At 46.4% G+C, this 19,968-nt stretch overlaps 2 protein-coding genes across 2 annotated transcripts; one reads left to right on the top strand and one right to left on the bottom strand.

Moving 5' to 3' along the window:
- The first annotated feature begins 238 nt into the window (after window positions 1-238).
- Window positions 239-1,186, top strand: LOC135642414 (protein GLUTAMINE DUMPER 2-like). The gene has a single exon (XM_065158549.1). The coding sequence runs from the start codon at window positions 288-290 to the stop codon at window positions 768-770; it is 483 nt and encodes a 160-aa protein (XP_065014621.1). The 5' UTR covers window positions 239-287; the 3' UTR covers window positions 771-1,186.
- Window positions 1,187-3,757: 2,571 nt separating this feature from the next.
- Window positions 3,758-5,240, bottom strand: LOC103991942 (zinc finger protein CONSTANS-LIKE 3-like). Its single transcript, XM_009411488.3, has 2 exons — window positions 4,523-5,240; window positions 3,758-4,424 (listed from the first exon to the last, which is right to left on the bottom strand). The coding sequence occupies exons 1-2, from the start codon at window positions 5,177-5,179 to the stop codon at window positions 4,104-4,106; spliced, it is 978 nt and encodes a 325-aa protein (XP_009409763.2). The 5' UTR covers window positions 5,180-5,240; the 3' UTR covers window positions 3,758-4,103.
- Between the last annotated feature and the right edge of the window lie 14,728 nt (window positions 5,241-19,968).

Here is a 19,968-nt window from a genome sequence, read left to right as displayed (position 1 = left end):
GGGCCCCTTTTGTGGATAAGTGCTCACCTCATCCACCAATTACTTCTCTCCACTCCCAACTTCTTAGGTCTAAAACCCTAAAGAAGTGCTAACCAAAGCTATACTAAAATAAAGGGAGAAAAGTTATTATACCACACTATATTGCCTACTTGTGGATATTATTACAGTTCTACCCTCTCATGTTCTCCTTATAAGCACGCATCAGCGTTCTTTCTCTCCTCACCACCTCAACATTCCATTGCCCGACTCCTTGAGGACAAGAAGGTTCCCGGAAAGTGGAAAGGGAGATGAGGGCAGGAGCAGCATTCAACGCGACGGCGGCAGTAGAGGTGCCAGCTGCGGCGGTGGGAGGAGGCCACTCGGGGTGGCGCTCGCCGGTGCCGTACCTGTTCGGGGGACTGGCTGCCATGCTGGGGCTCATCGCCTTCGCCCTCCTCCTCCTTGCCTGCTCGTACTGGAAGCTATCGGGGTACCTCGACGGTGGCGACGACGGCAGTGGCGTCGAGCCGGGCGCCAAGACAGGAGCGGAGGTGGCGATGCCGGTCGCGTGCTACGAGGAGAAGTTCGTGGTGATCATGGCCGGGGATGAGAAGCCGACGTACCTGGCAACGCCCGTCTCGAGCCGAGCATCGTCGTTTGGTGATCACACCAGTAAGGAAGACAATAACAAAGATAAGGACATGGTTGAGGACTGTATAGGAACTGGAAATGAGACCGAGAATAAGGATCATATCCGAGGACAGTCTGAGAACCAAAACTTGGATGCATAAGGCTTTTCTACTTTTCTTCCGTTTTGCAACTTTTGGAGTCAGGAAATGACTTGGCCTAAGAATTTTCATTGTGGGAGAAGTCGTAGAAGATAGCTTCTTTGCTGCACTTTATGATCCATATGCTTTTATCCTGTTTTCACTCTGTATAGCTTTGCCATAGCAGCAGCAGCAGAGAGAGAGAGAGAGAGAGAGAGAGAGCGAGTAGCAAGCGATGAGGGTTGGTTGGGACGCGGCTACGTGAAGGAGGACGATGTTTATCCAGCACAATGATCGGCGACTGTTTGCCCTTGCAGCGTTACTGTTACTGTAGAGAGAGAGAGAGAGAGAGAGAGTGCATGTGTGTTATGTGTATTGATCACAAAAAGCAGGAGAGAATCATGAATAAAAGCAGCAACAACGAATAAAGTGACCACCGAGATACATTTCAAGAACAAATCAGGATGGCATGCTATCCATCACACTGTTTGATGCACACATCTCAAGCAATTTATTCTCAATTGAATTGATCTCTAAATTAATAGCTAACAATCATAAAAAAATGACGCATGTTTTCCACCTATAATCATCTTCGATGCACAAAGTTGAACGTCCATTCTTGGATACCTGACCGGCCACAACGTATTAGCCTCCCAGTTTGTCCCCACTTCTCCATCGAGAGATTCGTGTTATTATAATGATTGCCATATGCTCTTTTAGTCGGGGGCAATGCGAATCCGTCTTAGTGCGAATTCCTAATCTGAACCTTTTCCAGTAGGTGATGCGGCCATCCGGCCGAGATCGAAGCTCCTGCAGTGAATTGCAAGTGTTCGATCATGGGTATATCAAGTGTGTCATTTTTGGCACTTGGGGGTACGAAGAGAATGGCAGAATCGCGCGGGACCACCATTAGCAGCAGCACTCCAAGAGAAACGAAAATGGCGAACGCGAGGTCAGATTGGCATGACCGGTTTGTCTCCTCCATTATTGAGACCCCACCCGGCGACCGAGTGCTCTCCTGGTCTCACCCTGACAGCGAGCATCGTCGTCCCAAGTCCACGAGGGAGGGAGACCTCATGACGACCACCTTCGGCAAAGGTGCACCGACTTGGACCTCCAACAGTACTGTGGAGGACTACTGCTCAAGAAAGCTACTTCTGCAGGCAGTGCAGGCGATGAACATGTCGGCTGGAGAACGTTCTCCCCTTCTCGAGCTGAGTTCTCATCGGCGAGGTCTGGAGGGGCGTTGCGGAATCCGATGCTGAGCTCGGCAAAGATATGAGAAGCAGTGGCCGACAGCGAGGGCGATGTTGCGCCAGTAAGAAGCCATGGACATGCGAGCGAAAGGGTCATGGACAAATGGTACGTGCAATGTTAGAGGTGTCAAAACAGAGAGAGAGAGAGAGAGAGATCAGAAGGATAATTCAGCTTCTCCGGGGATTTCGGGGCCGTCATGCAATTCAATTCACAATGCAAAGAATTGATGCTCTCTCTCTCTCTCTCTCTCTCTCTCTCTCTCTCTCTCTCTGTGTATGAAAAAATATAATCCTCATGGTGGGAATATATATGTTTGTAGCGTGTGGAAAATAAATGATATCATACAAATTTTCTCTTGCTCTAATCGTGTTTGATGGGTAACTCATTCATTCACTTCATGGCCTAGGATACTTGAAAACTGTAGGAGACTCATTTGACTCTTAAACTAAGACAAATCCGTTCTTGTTCTTGCAAGGATTTCTGGTGGAGTAACTTGCAAACATCTCTTGCCTGATTACAAGCTGGAAGATACAAGAGTAGTGACATGCAACTCCCCCACTTTGCAAGTTGTGCTCAGTGGAAGATGGAGTCATGCATGGCCGTGTCCAAACAATTACAGTTGTTCATTTTGGTAGGCCAGCCAGCTATAGTTGATGAGTTAGTAAAAATTCCTGCAAAATAGGCTTATAATTTAACTCACTAGTTTATTCATTATTGGGCACTGACAGAACTTACATCAGTTCTCAATAATTAGACATGTTGGTTAACTTAGCTTTTATTACAAATATTATCATCATATAAGAAAAATACACCATGAAAAAAGCTTGAATCTTAAGATTAAATGCATGGTAATATAACTATTTAACTCTTATAAATAGAGATGTTTATGGGACCTATCATGTGAAGCTTTATCATCAAATATTACTTTCATTTCCTCCACCAAAATACCATCACTGGTTATCAAGTGTTCTCTTTACGCATTATCCGGAGTTGAGTCACAGAAATCTTTCACGGTAACGAAGGCTGGTTAACATCATTGATCTCGCAGGCTCTATGCTGCGTCTTATGTGAAATGGGAGCCACTGTCTGCAGGTTCACCATGTCGTTCAGCCTGCCATGCTGCCTCCTCTTTGTTCAGCATCTTCATGATGGCTATGTGCAGTAATGGGCTCCATTCACAACCTTCTCTTTGTGATTGCTTTTTGTGTAGGGACTCGGTGCACATTTTCTTGAGTTGTAGTCAGGCCCAGTGACCGGGTTGTGAGTTTGTGTACGATAAAAAGAAATACCAACTATTATAAATGAGAGGTATGAGTAGAAAATTTATCATGGTTTTGTTGCATGGAGACTTAATATTTCATCAACCTTCTGATTATGTAAAAAGACCTTAGAATAAGTATAAAGTATATATAAAAAATATATATATCGACTAAAACAGATTCCACGGATTTGGTATGGTCGCATAGATACTTGCTTTTTAAAAGAAAGTTTTTGAAGATACTCATGTATATATATATATATATATATATATATATATATATATATATATATATATATATATATATATATATATATATATAATTGAGCCATGATAGAGCCTCTTAATTTGTTCGATGAACATGATAGATATAAGATGGCCATGCATCCACACACTCAATTCATGGAAAGAAAGGAAAAACAGGATCGATGTCGGCAGAATTAATGCTGATGAGGTTATATTTAAACATGTTGAATGTATAGAACGTAAAATCCAATAAAGATAAAAGGCAGTAGCATTCTTTTACATCAAATAATGTACAAAATGCAAAGCATTCAGAATGATGTAAATGCTTGGATACAGCACGGTGTATATGGTAGTAGAAATACCAGTTGATACACTCATCCAATACAATTACCAACTCCACCTTGGATGCATGTGTTGAAGTAATAGGTTCCCTCGTGGCTCGATCCCACCAAATTAAGCTGAAGCAATCAGTTGTTGGGGTCCAAATCAAAGTCTTTCAAACCTTATATTAAGTTACATATTTCTACATTAATTACGCTCATTGAAGAGCTCAATGGATAGGCTCGTTTCGGAAGCTGCCGAGACATGCGAACGCTTCAAAATGACGGCACGACGCCATAGTCGTCCTCCGCCATGAGGGCCGCCACCGCCTCCGCGGCCGATGAGTAGATCCGGCCGACTTCCGCCTCCACCTCCACCCTCTTCGCGAACCGCCCCTTGATCCTTGGCCGCGCCTCCGCGTAGGCCTTCCTCGACGCGTACCTTATCGTCTTCTCGAACCTCCGGCACTTCCGCTTCTCCCGGTACCTCATCAGCCTCGCCTCCCGGTCCGCCTGTGCTGCTGCCGGATCACACGGTATCCCCACCACCGACGCCTGCGACACCTCCGGCACCAGCGCCGCCTCGGACGACGACATCTGCGCGGTTCCACAGGGGAAAACTATGAGAAAGAGGCAAGGATCTATTACAACGTTTATGGGATTAGCTGGACGTGAATTGCTGAGGTGAAGAATACGCTGTGGCATAACGACTGATCCGATTCTGGTTTGGATCCGGCGATATTGAGATCGAAATAGCCACCATCCGACGCGAGGAGGGACGGCGGATCCGGTTCGGCGACGGTCTTGATAGCGTCTAACGGTAAGCCGTAGTCGAGATCAAGATAGGCATCAGCGTCAGAGAAGAAGAACTCCGCGGCCGACCGGAGCACCGGGGCCTCCTGAGGAAGAAGGAGGGAGGAGGCGGCCTCGGCTTCTGCTTCATCGTCGGAGGAGGATCGGAAGAGGAAGGATCCCTCGCCTCCACGTCCGGTGGCAGCGGCTGTGATCAGGGGCTTGGGGGCGGGACCGAGGAAGGGGAGCAGTGGGAGGCGCTCGTGGCGGCAGGCGAGGGGGTTGGCTGAGTGGATGTCGGCGTCGCAGGCGGCGCAGAGGGCGGCGGCGTCGGCCTTGCAGGTGACGGCGGCGGGGACGTTCTCGCAGACCTCGCACAGCCAGGCGCGCTCGTGGCTAGAGGCGAGGCCGTTGGCGCCGTGCACTTGCCCGTCGCAGCCGCGGCAGAGGTAGGCTGCGTCGGCGCGACAGTAGAGGAGGGCGGGAGTCGAGCGGCACGAGTCGCAGGGCTTTGACGCCACTCCCAGGGATGCGCCCTTCTTCTTCACCTCACCCGCCATGGATCTCTCTCTCTCTCTCTCTCTCTCTCTCTCTCTCTCTCTCTGGCATTGATACCTTTAGATTATTATTCTGGGGGATTTAAAGATCTTCATAATTTCCTATTGGCTGTTGCTCTATCTTCTTAGGGGTCAGAGGGGGGGAAAGATATGCTACTGGCCGTCGAACACGTGGTGTATTATGGTCCAGTATAATTCATTTCATTTTTCCTCTTAGTACATTTATTTTAATTAGTTTCCTGTTACGAAAATGTAAAATATTTTCGGCAAATTCCAAAAAAGAAAAACCCTTATCTTTGAAATTTTTTCATAAAGTACCCTAACCTTCAAAAATTTGTATTACTTTTTTTCATGAATTATAATTTTACCCGTAGTCGCTCCTCTCTCCTTTGCCCCATCCGACCCCATTAAACCTGTCTTAGCCCATCTCGCCCTCGCGCAAGGAAGGAGGAGACACAAACATAGCGATGGCCCTCACCATCCTTGCCCGCAGCCCTCGTACGAGAAAAGAGGGGGTACAAGAGCCAATACCATCTCCACTACCTCCATCGGACTTGACCCTATGCATCTCGCACTCATCGTGCTTGCCTGTGGCTCTCACGCGACTAAGCAGGTGGCACAGAGACGACGATTCATTAAATCGAAACTAGTGAGATCTGTGGAGGTGACGATGGCCCTCAAGCCTCCTTCCTCGCAAAAGGGTGAAGTAGGTTCGACGGGGTCAATGGAGACTGCATAAGGGTGGGGTGACATAGTGTAACGGACAAACTTCTAAACAAGATATTGGATGTAATGCTTATGTCTGTCCGTTGTCTTTTGGCATGTTCATGCCTTGTACAGCAGGTAGAGGGGCGGCTGAAGGCTAAATAGTCCCATGTTAGTTGGGTTGGTGGCCTCTTTAGGATTGTAAATAAAGGTTGTGTCATGTAGACACGTGCGAGAGCTTTTCGGTCTGTATGGACCATTTTACCCTTTGTTATGCCACTATTCAGAGCTTGTAAAGTCTGTTTGTAATTTGCATTGTCTATGAAGTGTTTTTCGGACATGTTTGCTTGTGGATCCCGATTGAGGCGTTCTCTTTAACCCGTTCTCTCTTTTGTTGGTCCTAAGGGACAATGGGAGGCTTCGGGGAGGCTGACCTTTGCGGACGGACGCGCGAGGGTGCCGCACGCCTTAGGCAAAACCAGCTAAGGTCGTGACATTATGGTATCAGAGCGGGACAAGCACTTATAGAAACACTTGACAAGCAAATGTGGGGGACTTAGCGGGGCTGCGTTGAGGGCAGTCAGCGTACGCGCGACCGTTTGAGGGAAAACGGGCATGGAGATGTAGGGAAAAGAGTCGCTCAGAGGAGCGAGCATCTGAGATTGGCATTCAGAGGAATGGCCAACCCTTCGCGCAAGAGGCACCACGAGAACAGGCAAGCTTGGAAGAATGCAGAGCGCACAAAGGTTGGGATGGCTGAGTTTGAGCTACGGCTCAACGTTGACAACTATACTCGATGGTGCTTTAGGCAAGCGAGGCGCTTGGCAAGAATGAGACCATCCAAGGTGGAATGAGTTGTTCAACGACCAAAAGAGTTATGCAAATCTCACAGAGGTGAGGGGAATTGCTAACTCGAAGAATTTGGTACTCATGCATGGGCTTGTATGCGGACGATGGAATGTTCGTGGCCATCCCAAGGCGACCGAGACTCGGCACCATGGAGCATTGAAACTTTCTCTTCGTCATGTGAAGGATATGTCCGGAGGAGGCTGAAGTGTGCAACGAGTTTAGCATGTTGCTAGGCCTTGAGGGGTGCGGCGGTGGCTGTATTGACGTGGAGGCGCAATCTAGCAAGTGCGTTTGCAAGAGGCAGAACAATGCACAGTTTGTTCAGCAGATCGGAGTAGTCCAAGGGGATGGTGGTCTCCGAAACGAAGAGAGATGTTGCTTCAACGGGATAGTTATCTAGGAGGGATAAGTCTCGGCACTCCAGAGGGAGAATCATGTGAGACGGACTTCACATGTTGAGGAGTACCTCACAAACAACAACTTCACGAAGCTCGATGGACTGAGCAAGCGGTGAGGAGTTGTCGCATGATCTCGCTCGAGAGAATGCATTGGTGGATGCATTGCGAGATCAAGTGGGGGGAGCGACCTGAAGCAACTTAAATGAAGGCACACTTAGAGTCGATATGGAGATCGGACTCAAGGGAGGGCTGACCCGTGGAATGGTGGGCGCGAGGGCCACCATCGACTCAATGCAAGAACGAGGAGCGGAGCAACTTGGGTGTAACTTGACGAAGTACGCAAGCCGCATGAAGGGAGCCAGCAGTGAAGTTGGTGTTGGGAAATCATTGGGGGGCGACATCATATGCGCAGCGGAAGAACAAGAAAACAAAAATCCCCGATTCCCAAAAAGATGTTCATCGTCGTGCGAAGATTGGTGCGCAAAATCCGCAAAAACACAAAACTGCGTATAGAGATTGTGTTACCTAGGGAGATCGTATATCCCTGTTTCCTTGCAGATCCTTAGGAGAGGGTGAAGGAGGTCAAGCGTCCTCCTCTCTAGCGGTGATCCACACAGCAGGATTGCGACGACGCTCCTCAAAACTCCAGGCCTACTCTGAGGTGGAGAGGGAGAGGAGAATAGGAAGGGCAAGCAAAGACTCTAGCCTATGAGGCTGTGAATCCCTCCTATTTATAGAGATCCCGTGTCAAAACCCTAATGGGTCCTTTCTCTAGTGGGTATTGGATCTGTATCCAATAAGACAAGGGCTCCGTCGGATATCTCATATCCGAACCTCTACTCATCGCAATGCCTACCATATGTGTGTGACCCTCTAGGCCCAATATCGAGCTGGCCGTGAGTCATACCTGTCAGAACTCCTTCTAACTCAGTGAATTATTATCTCTGTAATAATTCACTCGACTCATCGACTACGGAAGTACTAGGCCACTACGCCGTAGTCCCCAGACGATACAGGGGAATCCAATCCATTGGACCTGTCTGTCCTCAGTTACCATGTACCTATAGTCCCTCATCCATCTAATATCCCAGAGACCGTATATCGAGCATGGTGCTGTCAGACCCATACGGTTTCTACTCGAGTCTCGCTCTAATCGGATTCTCCCGGAGAACTCTTTCTCTCTCAACCCGAATGACCCTGGCCAGGGATTTGTCTGAGCAAGAACACATGGGATATTCCTCTCATGATACCGAGAGTGGATGATCCTCTATCGACACTCAATAGCCCTCGTAAGGTCGACTACCACTCCCAATGACCAGCTGTACTAGATCTGGGAACAGCCAAACCTATAAGTCTGGTATCAAAGAGTGGAGCACTCATACAGGACATCCTTGGTGTCTCAAGTCTAAGAACCAGATACACCACTAGGACTACGGAATCGTTGTCTGACAATAAGGCATCATCAACCATCCAGCATTCCGTAAGCGGATCAATCAGTGAACTCATTCTCCAATGAGCACCTGTACTGTATCCCTAGTGTCCCTACACGAGCAGCTATGAGACCAGCTGCATCCATCATATGGACGGGTATACAGCACACCAGTCTATCCGGTTATCACGATGTCCCTCTCGAGTAACCTATGACCGGGATTATTTAGGATATGTGTTTAAAGGTGAATCGATCTCATTATCGTGATCTCATCACGATCCGATTCCCATTGCACAAATCCAAGGACATCACAATATATATGCATTTATGCAATAGTTATAAAGTGATATACGCCAAAATATAATAAGCAAAAAGATTCTGTATCAAGTCACACGTGCCATCACTCACGTGATTGGCTTGCTGGGCACTTATGACTAGCAATCTCCCACTTGACCTAAAGCCAATCACCTATGTGTCTGATCCCCATCAGACTCCTGTGACGCTCATAGACAATCTGAGACAACGGCTTTGTCAGTGGATCTGCAATGTTATCTTCGGATGGAACTCTTTCCACTGCTACATCTCCTCGGGTTACGATCTCTCTTATAAGCTGGAACCTCCTCAGAACACTTCTGATAAGACCCGGGTTCCCTTATTTGAGTAATCACCCCATAGTTGTCGCAATATAAGGAAGTCGACTTGTCGATATCTGTATCAACTCCCAAATCTGTGATGAACTTCTTCACTCAGACTCCCTCCTTTGCTGCATCTGATGCAGCAATGTACTCCGCCTCTGTGGTCGAGTCAGCAGTGGTATCTTGCTTGGAACTCTTCCAGCACACTGCTCCTGCATTCAAGGTGTACACATACCCTGAATTCGACTTGCTATCATCGACATCAGACTGAAAACTTAAGTCAGTGTAGCCTTCAACCTTAAGGCTATTACCTCCATATACTAGTAAAAGATCCTTAGTCCTTCTCAAGTACTTAAGGATACACTTTACTGCTTTCCAGTGCTCCAAGCCTGGATCCGCCTGATACCTGCTCGTGACACTCAGAGCATGCGCTATATCAGGCCTAGTACATAGCATGGCATACATGATAGACCCTATTGCTGAGGCATAAGGTATCATATCCATGTTCGCCCTTTCTTAGAATTTTCAATGCCAAACATTTTGACAATGGTTTCTATGTACCTGGACTGGGACAAGCCAAGCATCCTCTTGGATCTATCTCTATAGATTCTAATCCCCAAGATATAGGATGCTTCCCCTAAGTCCTTTATGGAGAAGTGTCTAGATAACCAAGTCTTTACAGTGGATAGCATTCCTACGTCATTCCCAATGATGAGGATGTCATCCATATATAACACCAAAAAGGTGATAGCGCTCCCACTTACCTTTCTGTATACACAAGGCTCATCTTCGTTCTTAACGAAGTCATAAGATCTGATTGCCTCATCAAATCTTATGTTCCAACTTCGGGAAGCTTGCTTTAGTCCATAAATGGATCTAAGCAACCTACACACCTTATCTGGGCAGTTCTTGGACACGAATCCCTCAGGTTGCATCATATACACCTCCTCCTCGAGGTTCCCGTTGAGGAATGCGGTTTTCACATCCATCTGCCAGATCTCATAATCATAGTGTGCTGCAATAGCCAATAGAATTCTGATGGATTTTAGCATTGCTACGGGTGAGAAAGTTTCGTCGTAGTCAACACCTTGCCTTTGACGATACCCCTTAGCCACTAGCCTTGCTTTATAGGTCTCTACCTTTCCATCTACTCCGATCTTTTTCTTAAAGATCCACTTGCAACCGATGGGTACAATACCTTCGGGCGCATCAACTAGGTTCCAAACCTTGTTGGAGTACATAGAATCCATCTCAGAATTCATGGCTTCTTGCCACTTCCCGGAGTCTATACTCATAATAGCCTCCTCGTAGGTCTGAGGATCAATATCCTCTACATCCTCTGCTCTAATATGTCCCACATATCTCTCAGGAGGATGGGATACTCTATCAGACCTGCGTAAAGTTGAAACTTGTGTATTAGATACCTGAACAGACTCGGGCTGTAGAGTGGTGCTTGAGCTTGGTTCTCCAACCTCGCTCAATTCTATCATTCTCCCACTGTCTCCGTCAAGAATGTGTTCCTTCTCAAGGAACACTGCTCTCTTAGCTACAAAGACCTTTTGGTCCTCGAGATGATAGAAGTAATACCCACAAGTTTCCTTGGGGTATCCCACAAATTTACATCGCCCTGTCCTTGATTCTAACTTATCGGGGTTGTGTCTTTTAACATGGGCAGAGCAGCCCCAAATCTTAACAACCTTAAGATCAGGCTTCTTCCCTTTCCATATCTCATATGGTGTAGACACCACCGACTTAGTTGGAACTCTGTTCAGAAGGTAAGCTGCGGTTTCTAGGGCATATCCCTAGAATGAGATGGGTAGGTCAGCGAAACTCATCATGGACCGTACCATATCTAATAATGTACGATTTCTCCTTTCAGAGACACCATTGAGCTGAGGTGTATAAGGAGGTGTCCATTGGGATAATATCCCATGGTCCTTGAGGAAGTGAGTAAACTCTGTACTTAAGTACTCACCTCCTCGATCTGATCGAAGAGTTTTGATACTCTTTCCAGTCTGGTTCTCCACCTCATTCTTATACTCTCTGAATTTCTCAAAGGCCTCGGACTTGTACTTCATTAAGTACACATATCCATACCTTGAGAAATCATCAGTAAATGTAATGAAGTAGGAGTAACCTCCAATGGCATGAGTTGACATGGGTCCACATACATCACTATGTATGAGTTCCAACAACTCAGTGGCTCTCTCTCCAGTTCCACTAAATGGAGAGTTGGTCAGTTTTCCACGAATGCAAGGCTCACAAGTTGCATATGACACATAGTCGAATGGATCTAGATATCCATCATTTAGCAACTTTTGAATCCTTCTTTCATGGATGTGACCTAGCCTACAATGCCACAGGTATGCACTGTTCAACTCATCTCGTTTCCTTTTGGACACATTTATATTCATGATATGTGGAGTGGTGTCTAACATAAATAAACCATTATGCAATGTTCCTTTCGTGATGATCTTATCATCTAATAATATCGAACAACCATTGTTCTCAAAAACAAATTTATATCCACTAACTGTTAAACATGAAATGGAGATAATGTTTTTGATAATAGAAGGAACAAAATAACATGCATCTAATGCAATAAAAGCTCCACTAGGCAGATGTAGGGCGACCTCGCCAACAGCTAATACAACAACTTTTGCTCCATTACCCATCTTGAGGTCCATCTCGCCTCTCTCTAGTCTCCTAGGCCTTGCCAGAACCTGCAACGAATTGCATATATGATAAGCACTACCGGTATCTAATACCCATGTGTTATCATAAGAGTCTGACAAATGGAGACTGATCATGAATGTACCTGAAGCTTCATCAAGCTTTTGTTTCGCCCTTTCTACAAGGTACTCTTTGCAGTTTCTCTTCCAGTGCCCATCTTTACCACAGTGGAAGCACTGGCCTTTGTCCTTTGTTGGGTCTTTCTTAGCAACCTTTACTTTACCTTGTTTGCCCTTGCCCTTTCCCTTCTTAAGGGACCTTTCTGCTTTCCTTTTCTTTCTGGTCTCACCAGTGTAGAGAACTGGCTTCTCTTTCTTAATAGTACTCTCTGCCTCCCTCAACATATTGAGGAGCTCTGGGAGAGTCACCTCAAGCTTGTTCATATTAAAATTCATTATGAACTGTGAAAAGAAATCTGGTAGGGACTGAAGCACAATGTCCACACACAAGTTATCCTCTAGGACCATTCCTAGACCTGTGAGTTTCTCTATCCACTCAATCATCTTTAGGACATGGTTCTGAACCGGTGTCCCCTCAGTCATCCTAGCGCGGAAAAGGCTCTTGGATATCTCATATCGTTGAGTCCTTCCCTGTTCCTCAAACAATTTACGGACATGTAGGAGAATGGATCTGGCATCCATCTTTTCATGTTGTCTCTGTAACTCTGGAGTCATAGAGCCCAACATATAGCACTGAGCAAGAGTGGAGTCATCAATGTACTTCACGTAGCGAGCGATCTCATCCTCGCTTGCCCCTTCTTCGGGCGTAGGCATCACTGTATCAAGGACGTACACGATTTTCTCCGCTGTGAGAACAATTCTCAAGTTACGGAGCCAATCCGTATAATTTGGACCAGTGAGGCGGTTGACATCAAGTATGCCACGTAAGGGATTTGAAAGCGACATTTTCTGAAAATAAAGATGTAGCAAAAATGAATAACATGCAGATTTTGCAAGAAATAAACTATCAAGATATGGACTTCTATCTTAATATGCTCCCACTATTTTACTAACGAGTCACGCGACACCCTCAGCACGTGAAACGGAAGTCTCCGGCAGACTTCTAGTGGGGATCAGGATCCAATCAGCGTCTTAGTGTAACCTCGAGGGACTCGACCAATCACACTAAGCCTAAAAGGTAGACAACTCTTGCCGATCACAACTCCTTGTGATTCCCGTCCTGTTCGGCCTCCGAATCACCATGGCCTCGAGGGACTCGACCAACCATGATGCTCGGTTAAGTCAACACCTTCGTTACAAGATGAGTCTGATTTGATGATATACCCTCGAGGGACTCGACCAAGCATATCATGCCCTCAGGTCACCGGTGACATCTCTATGTCGTAAGCAAGATAGCGAATCGCGATATAGGTGAGTCTCGAGGGACTCGACCAACTCAACCTACACCGGGATTCGGTTCCTACTCATAACGATGGAAGGCCACGTGGGTCAATCTAATTGCCTCACGTTTACCGACTTAATATTATCGAGAGATGTTTCTATGATTAGGTCTCCTAATATGACATGTCACACATATGCATATTTAATATATATCTACATCGCATGCAAATATATATACATATCTAGTATGTGTATAAGCAATCACACCAGATGATCATGGACCACAACCTAATATGATTAGGCCCGAGCCAGTAGGCCTAATCACTCACATCAAGATCTATGTGTGCAACGGTGCATCTCCATGCCTTGTGATCGTCCATCTCGTCCTCGTCGGTTCCGTCGACATCTTGATGCATCTCCATGCATCACGATCGTCCGTCTCGTGGGTCCCGCTATGGCATCCATGCTCCCGCTGCGCCTCCTCATGTGATTACAACTTAATCATAGGCACGCAGGCCCGACAATAAACGAGAAATATAATGGAGGTTCGCAGACCTCAATAATAATAATCACAAGTACACACATCACACGGTCCATGATCATCCGTCCACTCATCATACATCACATGTATAAATAATCATCATCATGTAGGACTACTAGATAATAATAAAAATAATAATCAACTAAACCTTTTAATTAATTAATATTTTCTGAAATCAGGGATATATAGGGAATTTCTCAATTCCTAAGGGTATTTTCGTAATTTGGACAAAAGACAGAAACTGGAATTTCTCAAATTCCGAGGGGCAAAACTGTCTTTTGCCCAGAAAACCCTAATTCCCTCTTTCTGCTGCCGCTGCCGCCGCCGCCACCCTGCTGGCGGCGGCCTGTGCGGCGGGGCGAGGGCGCTGCCCTCGCCTGCAGGCGGCACGCCCGCTGGCGGCGCTGCCGCTGCGAGTGGGCGCCCCCTTCGGGCGCCGCTGCCTCCGCGGGCAGTTCTGCCGGCGAGGCAGCGCCCGCAGGCGGTGCTGCCTCGCTGGCGGCCGCCCCTGCGGGGTTTTTGCCCGTGGGAGCAGCGGCCACAGGCGCCGCTGCCCTGCGGTGCCTCAGCCCTCGCTGCTGCCCCGCGGCGCCTCTGCCCGCGGGCTCAGCGGCTGCAGGCGCCTCTACCCGCGGGCTGCCAGCCCCGCCGGCCGCAAGCCTGCTGCAAGCAGACCGCCGGCCGGCTGCTGCAGGCACAGCGCTTGCGCAGGCGCCGGCGCTGTGCTGCCTGGCTGCGGCTGCAGCTGCGGCTGCCGCTGCAGGTGGCAGATCGAGGGCAGCAACTGTTGCTGCCCTTCCTCGCTTTTGCGTCAACGATTTTGACGTCAAAATTCTTCCTAAACACAATACACGCAGTTCAAAACCAATCATTCGCACGAACAACCTGGCTCTGATACCACTGTTGGGAAATCATTGGGGGGCGACATCATATGCGCAGCGGAAGAACAAGAAAACAAAAATCCCCGATTCCCAAAAAGATGTTCATCGTCGTGCGAAGATTGGTGCGCAAAATCCGCAAAAACACAAAACTGCGTATAGAGATTGTGTTACCTAGGGAGATCGTATATCCCTATTTCCTTGCAGATCCTTAGGAGAGGGTGAAGGAGGTCAAGCGTCCTCCTCTCTAGCGGTGATCCACACAGCAGGATTGCGACGACGCTCCTCAAAACTCCAGGCCTACTCTGAGGTGGAGAGGGAGAGGAGAATAGGAAGGGCAAGCAAAGACTCTAGCCTATGAGGCTGTGAATCCCTCCTATTTATAGAGATCCCGTGTCAAAACCCTAATGGGTCCTTTCCCTAGTGGGTATTGGATCTGCATCCAATAAGACAAGGGCTCCGTCGGATATCTCATATCCGAACCTCTACTCATCGCAATGCCTACCATATGTGTGTGACCCTCTAGGCCCAATATCGAGCTGGCCGTGAGTCATACCTGTCAGAACTCCTTCTAACTCAGTGAATTATTATCTCTGTAATAATTCACTCGACTCATCGACTACGGAAGTACTAGGCCACTACGCCGTAGTCCCCAGACGATACAGGGGAATCCAATCCATTGGACCTGTCTGTCCTCAGTTACCATGTACCTATAGTCCCTCATCCATCTAATATCCCAGAGACCGTATATCGAGCATGGTGCTGTCAGACCCATACGGTTTCTACTCGAGTCTCGCTCTAATCGGATTCTCCCGGAGAACTCTTTCTCTCTCAACCCGAATGACCCTGGCCAGGGATTTGTCTGAGCAAGAACACATGGGATATTCCTCTCATGATACCGAGAGTGGATGATCCTCTATCGACACTCAATAGCCCTCGTAAGGTCGACTACCACTCCCAATGACCAGCTGTACTAGATCTGGGAACAGCCAAACCTATAAGTCTGGTATCAAAGAGTGGAGCACTCATACAGGACATCCTTGGTGTCTCAAGTCTAAGAACCAGATACACCACTAGGACTACGGAATCGTTGTCTGACAATAAGGCATCATCAACCATCCAGCATTCCGTAAGCGGATCAATCAGTGAACTCATTCTCCAATGAGCACCTGTACTGTATCCCTAGTGTCCCTACACGAGCAGCTATGAGACCAGCTGCATCCATCATATGGACGGGTATACAGCACACCAGTCTATCCGGTTATCACGATGTCCCTCTCGAGTAACCTATGACCGGGATTATTTAGGATATGTGTTTAAAGGTGAATCGATCTCATTATCGTGATCTCATCACGATCCGATTCCCATTGCACAAATCCAAGGACATCACAATATATATGCATTTATGCAATAGTTATAAAGTGATATACGCCAAAATATAATAAGCAAAAAGATTCTGTATCAAGTCACACGTGCCATCACTCACGTGATTGGCTTGCTGGGCACTTATGACTAGCAGTTGGAACATGGAGCAGAAGCACGATGCTTTCCTTAGACAAAGGTCAAAGACATGAACTCTTGCAGAGGCAAGGGTAGGATCATGTTGTTCCATGGGTCCTTCATTCTAACGGAGCGGACTCATCTTGCATGGTGCCAAAGACGAAGGGAGCTTCTGGGCACATGCACCTTATCTCGGAGGAGCATTTGATGGAGGAACTAAGGCGACTCAATTTACGGAGGCGAAGTTGGGTTCAGAAGGCCTTAGCACGGGGCAAGAGGACGCAGAGGTGGGTACTCTTGAAGAATATGCCACAGTGTTGCCATTCAAGTTGTTATGAAGGAAGCAGTGCACTGCGGAGATTGTGCTGGTAGGGGCAGAGGCCCAGGATCTAGACAATGGTGCACAAATCACAGTGAAGTCGGTGGACTTCGGGAGCTACTAGGTGACGGACTGTCCTAGAGCGGTGCTTCATCTGTGTGTGACCCAAGAGTGGGTGGATGAAGGTCGATTGCCAAAGGAACGAACAAAATCGAAGGTGGAGGAGACACTGCGATGTATTGGCAGAGGCCACACATGGAGGGTTCACAATTCGAGTTTATTCCACAAAGATCAGAATGCAATGGAGATGTCACCAGGAGGCGACATAGTGCAGCGGATCGTGGTGGAACAGTTCGTGACAATGCAATACACACAATCCAGTCCCGTGAGGGATGAGATCATATGGAGGTATGATCGGGAGCTACTGGGAGCTCCGCTTTGGTGAACAACACGACGGCAAGAAGGGCTATGGATTCAAGGAGTGAAGGCCATGGTACCGCAGAGGCGGGTCTTCCGGGCGTGCACCGAATTTTGCATCGGATGAAAACCTTGGTCATCAGCATATGGGGGCTGGGTTCCACCAAGGGAAAAGTTCGAATGCAAGTACCAGTGAGTTCCATGGGAGGGACTTGATCATGCAGAGGTATGATTGAAGCAGCTGGAGAGTTGGACTGCTCCAGAGCTCATATTCGCTTAAGGGAGCCCGACAAGTCAGAGGACAAGGTCGAGTAAGCGAACGTTGCTACCAAGGAAGCTAAGGAGAACAGAATCGGTGCAAACTTTACAACGTGATGGCAGAGGCCATGCATGGGAGTTGCAGTCTATCTTTCCATCGACCAAACGGACTGCTTGGAGAACACAGTGGTGTTGAAGCAAGGGGTCGAAAGGGGCGAGGAAGCGACGACGAGTCCAGAGGGACTTAGCTACCCAAAATCAAGCATCAGTCGGAATGGAGGTGGACTCAGAGGAGTGCCACAGAGACATTTCTACTGATCATGCAGAAAAGGGATACAGATGTGAGGCGATGGATAGTAGGGCCATGGGCATGGCAGCGCCATGGTACCGCAGAGGCGGGACTTCCGTGCAAGTCATTGATCCCTTGCTCTCAAGGAGGGAGAGCGCTTGGTCGTGAAAGGGGCCGAGGAGGTGGAGCATGCAGAGGCAATCTCCAAGCACCGAGACAAGGCTGAAGGGCAGAGGCCAAGAAACTTCGTAAGACCGGTGTCAACAAGTTTCTCATCAAGATAGCCGTAAGTGAAGGACTTCGGGTCATGCAAGAGTGTACGACCAAGGAACGAAGCAGGCAGTACGCGGTGCTGTACCTTTGCTACTCAGTGGAGTAGGCGGCAGGGTTGATTGAGAAGACGGTACAATCCCAGAGGCGACCTCATCTATCAGAGAATTACTCCAAGTTGGGGTGAAAACTTTCTGTATTCCAGAAGTTCAATGGCATTGAGAAGGTGAATCACAGTAGCTAACTCAACGCAAGGAGTGCAAACACTTCAAGTGCTTCAGAAGTGTGAGCAAAGAGCAGGCGAAGGCCAGTAACCAGCTTGATGCATGAAGTACAACCTCGAGGAGGCGGGCGAAGTCAAGTAACCTTTGCCTTCTCAATTCTTAAGAGAATGGGCGAAACCGAGTACCCCAATTCTCTTATCTATCCAGCAGAGGAGCTCTGCATAGGTTCAAAGACCCTTCGAAGACAATGGAAGACAATAGTTGTCAAATCCTCACCAACGGTGATCAGTGCTACTGAGAGTAGTTTGTCCGCTTCATTTCCCAACGAAATGCCAATCGAAAGCGGAAGTGATGCGAACCTACTTGGATGTGACAACTAACTAAAAGAAGAGTCAATGAGCAGATTTTATGGAAGGAAGGACCCAAAGCTTCAGAAGTTTGCGAGACGATGCTCGTTAAAGCTCCAACAAGCATCCACCTAGTTCAAGCAGCATTAGGAATTTTTAAGAGATTGGCGCAGTAAGGATGGTCTTTTCCTTCATTTGGCGGATCCGCAGGAATCAATAAGGATCAACACAACTCAACCAACCCCACACCAGAGTCAGAGTCATTGGTGAGTTGAAGCAGCATGGCGGATCAAAGGTTCGACTACTCAGAAACAGCAGCGGAGAGCAGTTGGGAGCCAGGAGGCGCATTGCAGCTGGAGCAGAAGATTGAAGACTCAGCAAAGGCGAAGAGTTGCAGTGTTCACAAAGGCTTCGACGAGGACGTCGAAGGGATAAGTGGGGGAGAATGTAACGGACAAACTTCTAAACAAGATGTTGGATGTAATGCTTATGTCTGTCCGTTGTCTTTTGGCATGTTCATGCCTTGTACAGCAGGTAGAGGGGCGGCTGAAGGCTAAATAGTCCCATGTTAGTTGGGTTGGTGGCCTCTTTAGGCTTGTAAATAACGGTTGTGTCATGTAGACACGTGCGAGAGCTTTTCGGTATGTAATGGACCATTTTACCCTTTGTTATGCCACTATTCAGAGCTTGTAAAGTCTGTTTGTAATTTGCATTGTCTATGAAGTGTTTTTCGGACATGTTTGCTTGTGGATCCCGATTGAGGCGTTCTCTTTAACCCGTTCTCTCTTTTGTTGGTCCTAAGGGACAATGGGAGGCTTCAGGGAGGCTGACCTTTGCGGACGGACGCGCGAGGGTGCCGCACGCCTTAGGCAAAACCAGCTAAGGTTGTGACAATAGGGCAAAGGCGATAATGGGTTTAACGGAGATTGAAATAAAATAATTGCTTCATGCAAGGAGGAGTACTCTACAAAAATTTTTGAAAGATGGGATACTCCATGAGAATTTCTTAAAATATATTTTTTCAAAGAATTTTCCCAAATATTTTCTCATAATAATAGTTTGTATATATATATATATGTATATATATATATATATATATATATATATATATATATATATATATGTGTGTATATATGTATATATATATATATATATATACATATATATACATATATACATATATACACACATATACATATACATATACATATATATACATATGTATATATATATGTATATATACATATATATAAATATATATAAATGTATATATATATATATATGTATATATATATGTATATGTATACATATATATACATACATATATATATATATATATGTATATATATGTATGCATATATACAGTATATATACATATACATATATATATATATATAGATATATATTTATTTATTTATATATATATGTATATATATATATATATGTATACATATATATATGTATATATATACATATATATATGTATACATATATATATATATATATATATATATATATATATGTATATATATATATATATGTATACATATATATATATATACATATATATATATATATATATGTATACATATATATATATATATGTATACATATATATATATATACATATATATATATATATGTATACATATATATATAT

This window comes from Musa acuminata, chromosome BXJ3-7 (assembly GCF_036884655.1).
Source record: "Musa acuminata AAA Group cultivar baxijiao chromosome BXJ3-7, Cavendish_Baxijiao_AAA, whole genome shotgun sequence".
NCBI classification, from domain to species: domain Eukaryota; kingdom Viridiplantae; phylum Streptophyta; class Magnoliopsida; order Zingiberales; family Musaceae; genus Musa; species Musa acuminata.
The sequence above is the reverse complement of the archived record's forward strand: the minus strand, read 5'-3'. Positions and strand labels throughout refer to the sequence as shown.

What these genes read in the sequence shown, in the direction of transcription:
- LOC135642414 (XM_065158549.1), top strand. Translation starts at nt 288, where the DNA reads ATGAGGGCAGGAGCAGCATTCAACGCGACGGCGGCAGTAGAGGTGCCA.
- LOC103991942 (XM_009411488.3), bottom strand. Translation starts at nt 5,179, where the DNA reads ATGGCGGGTGAGGTGAAGAAGAAGGGCGCATCCCTGGGAGTGGCGTCA. An exon ending in ATCAGTCGTTATGCCACAGC is followed by an intron (nt 4,425 to 4,522) that starts GTATTCTTCACC and finishes GGAACCGCGCAG; the next exon opens with ATGTCGTCGTCCGAGGCGGC.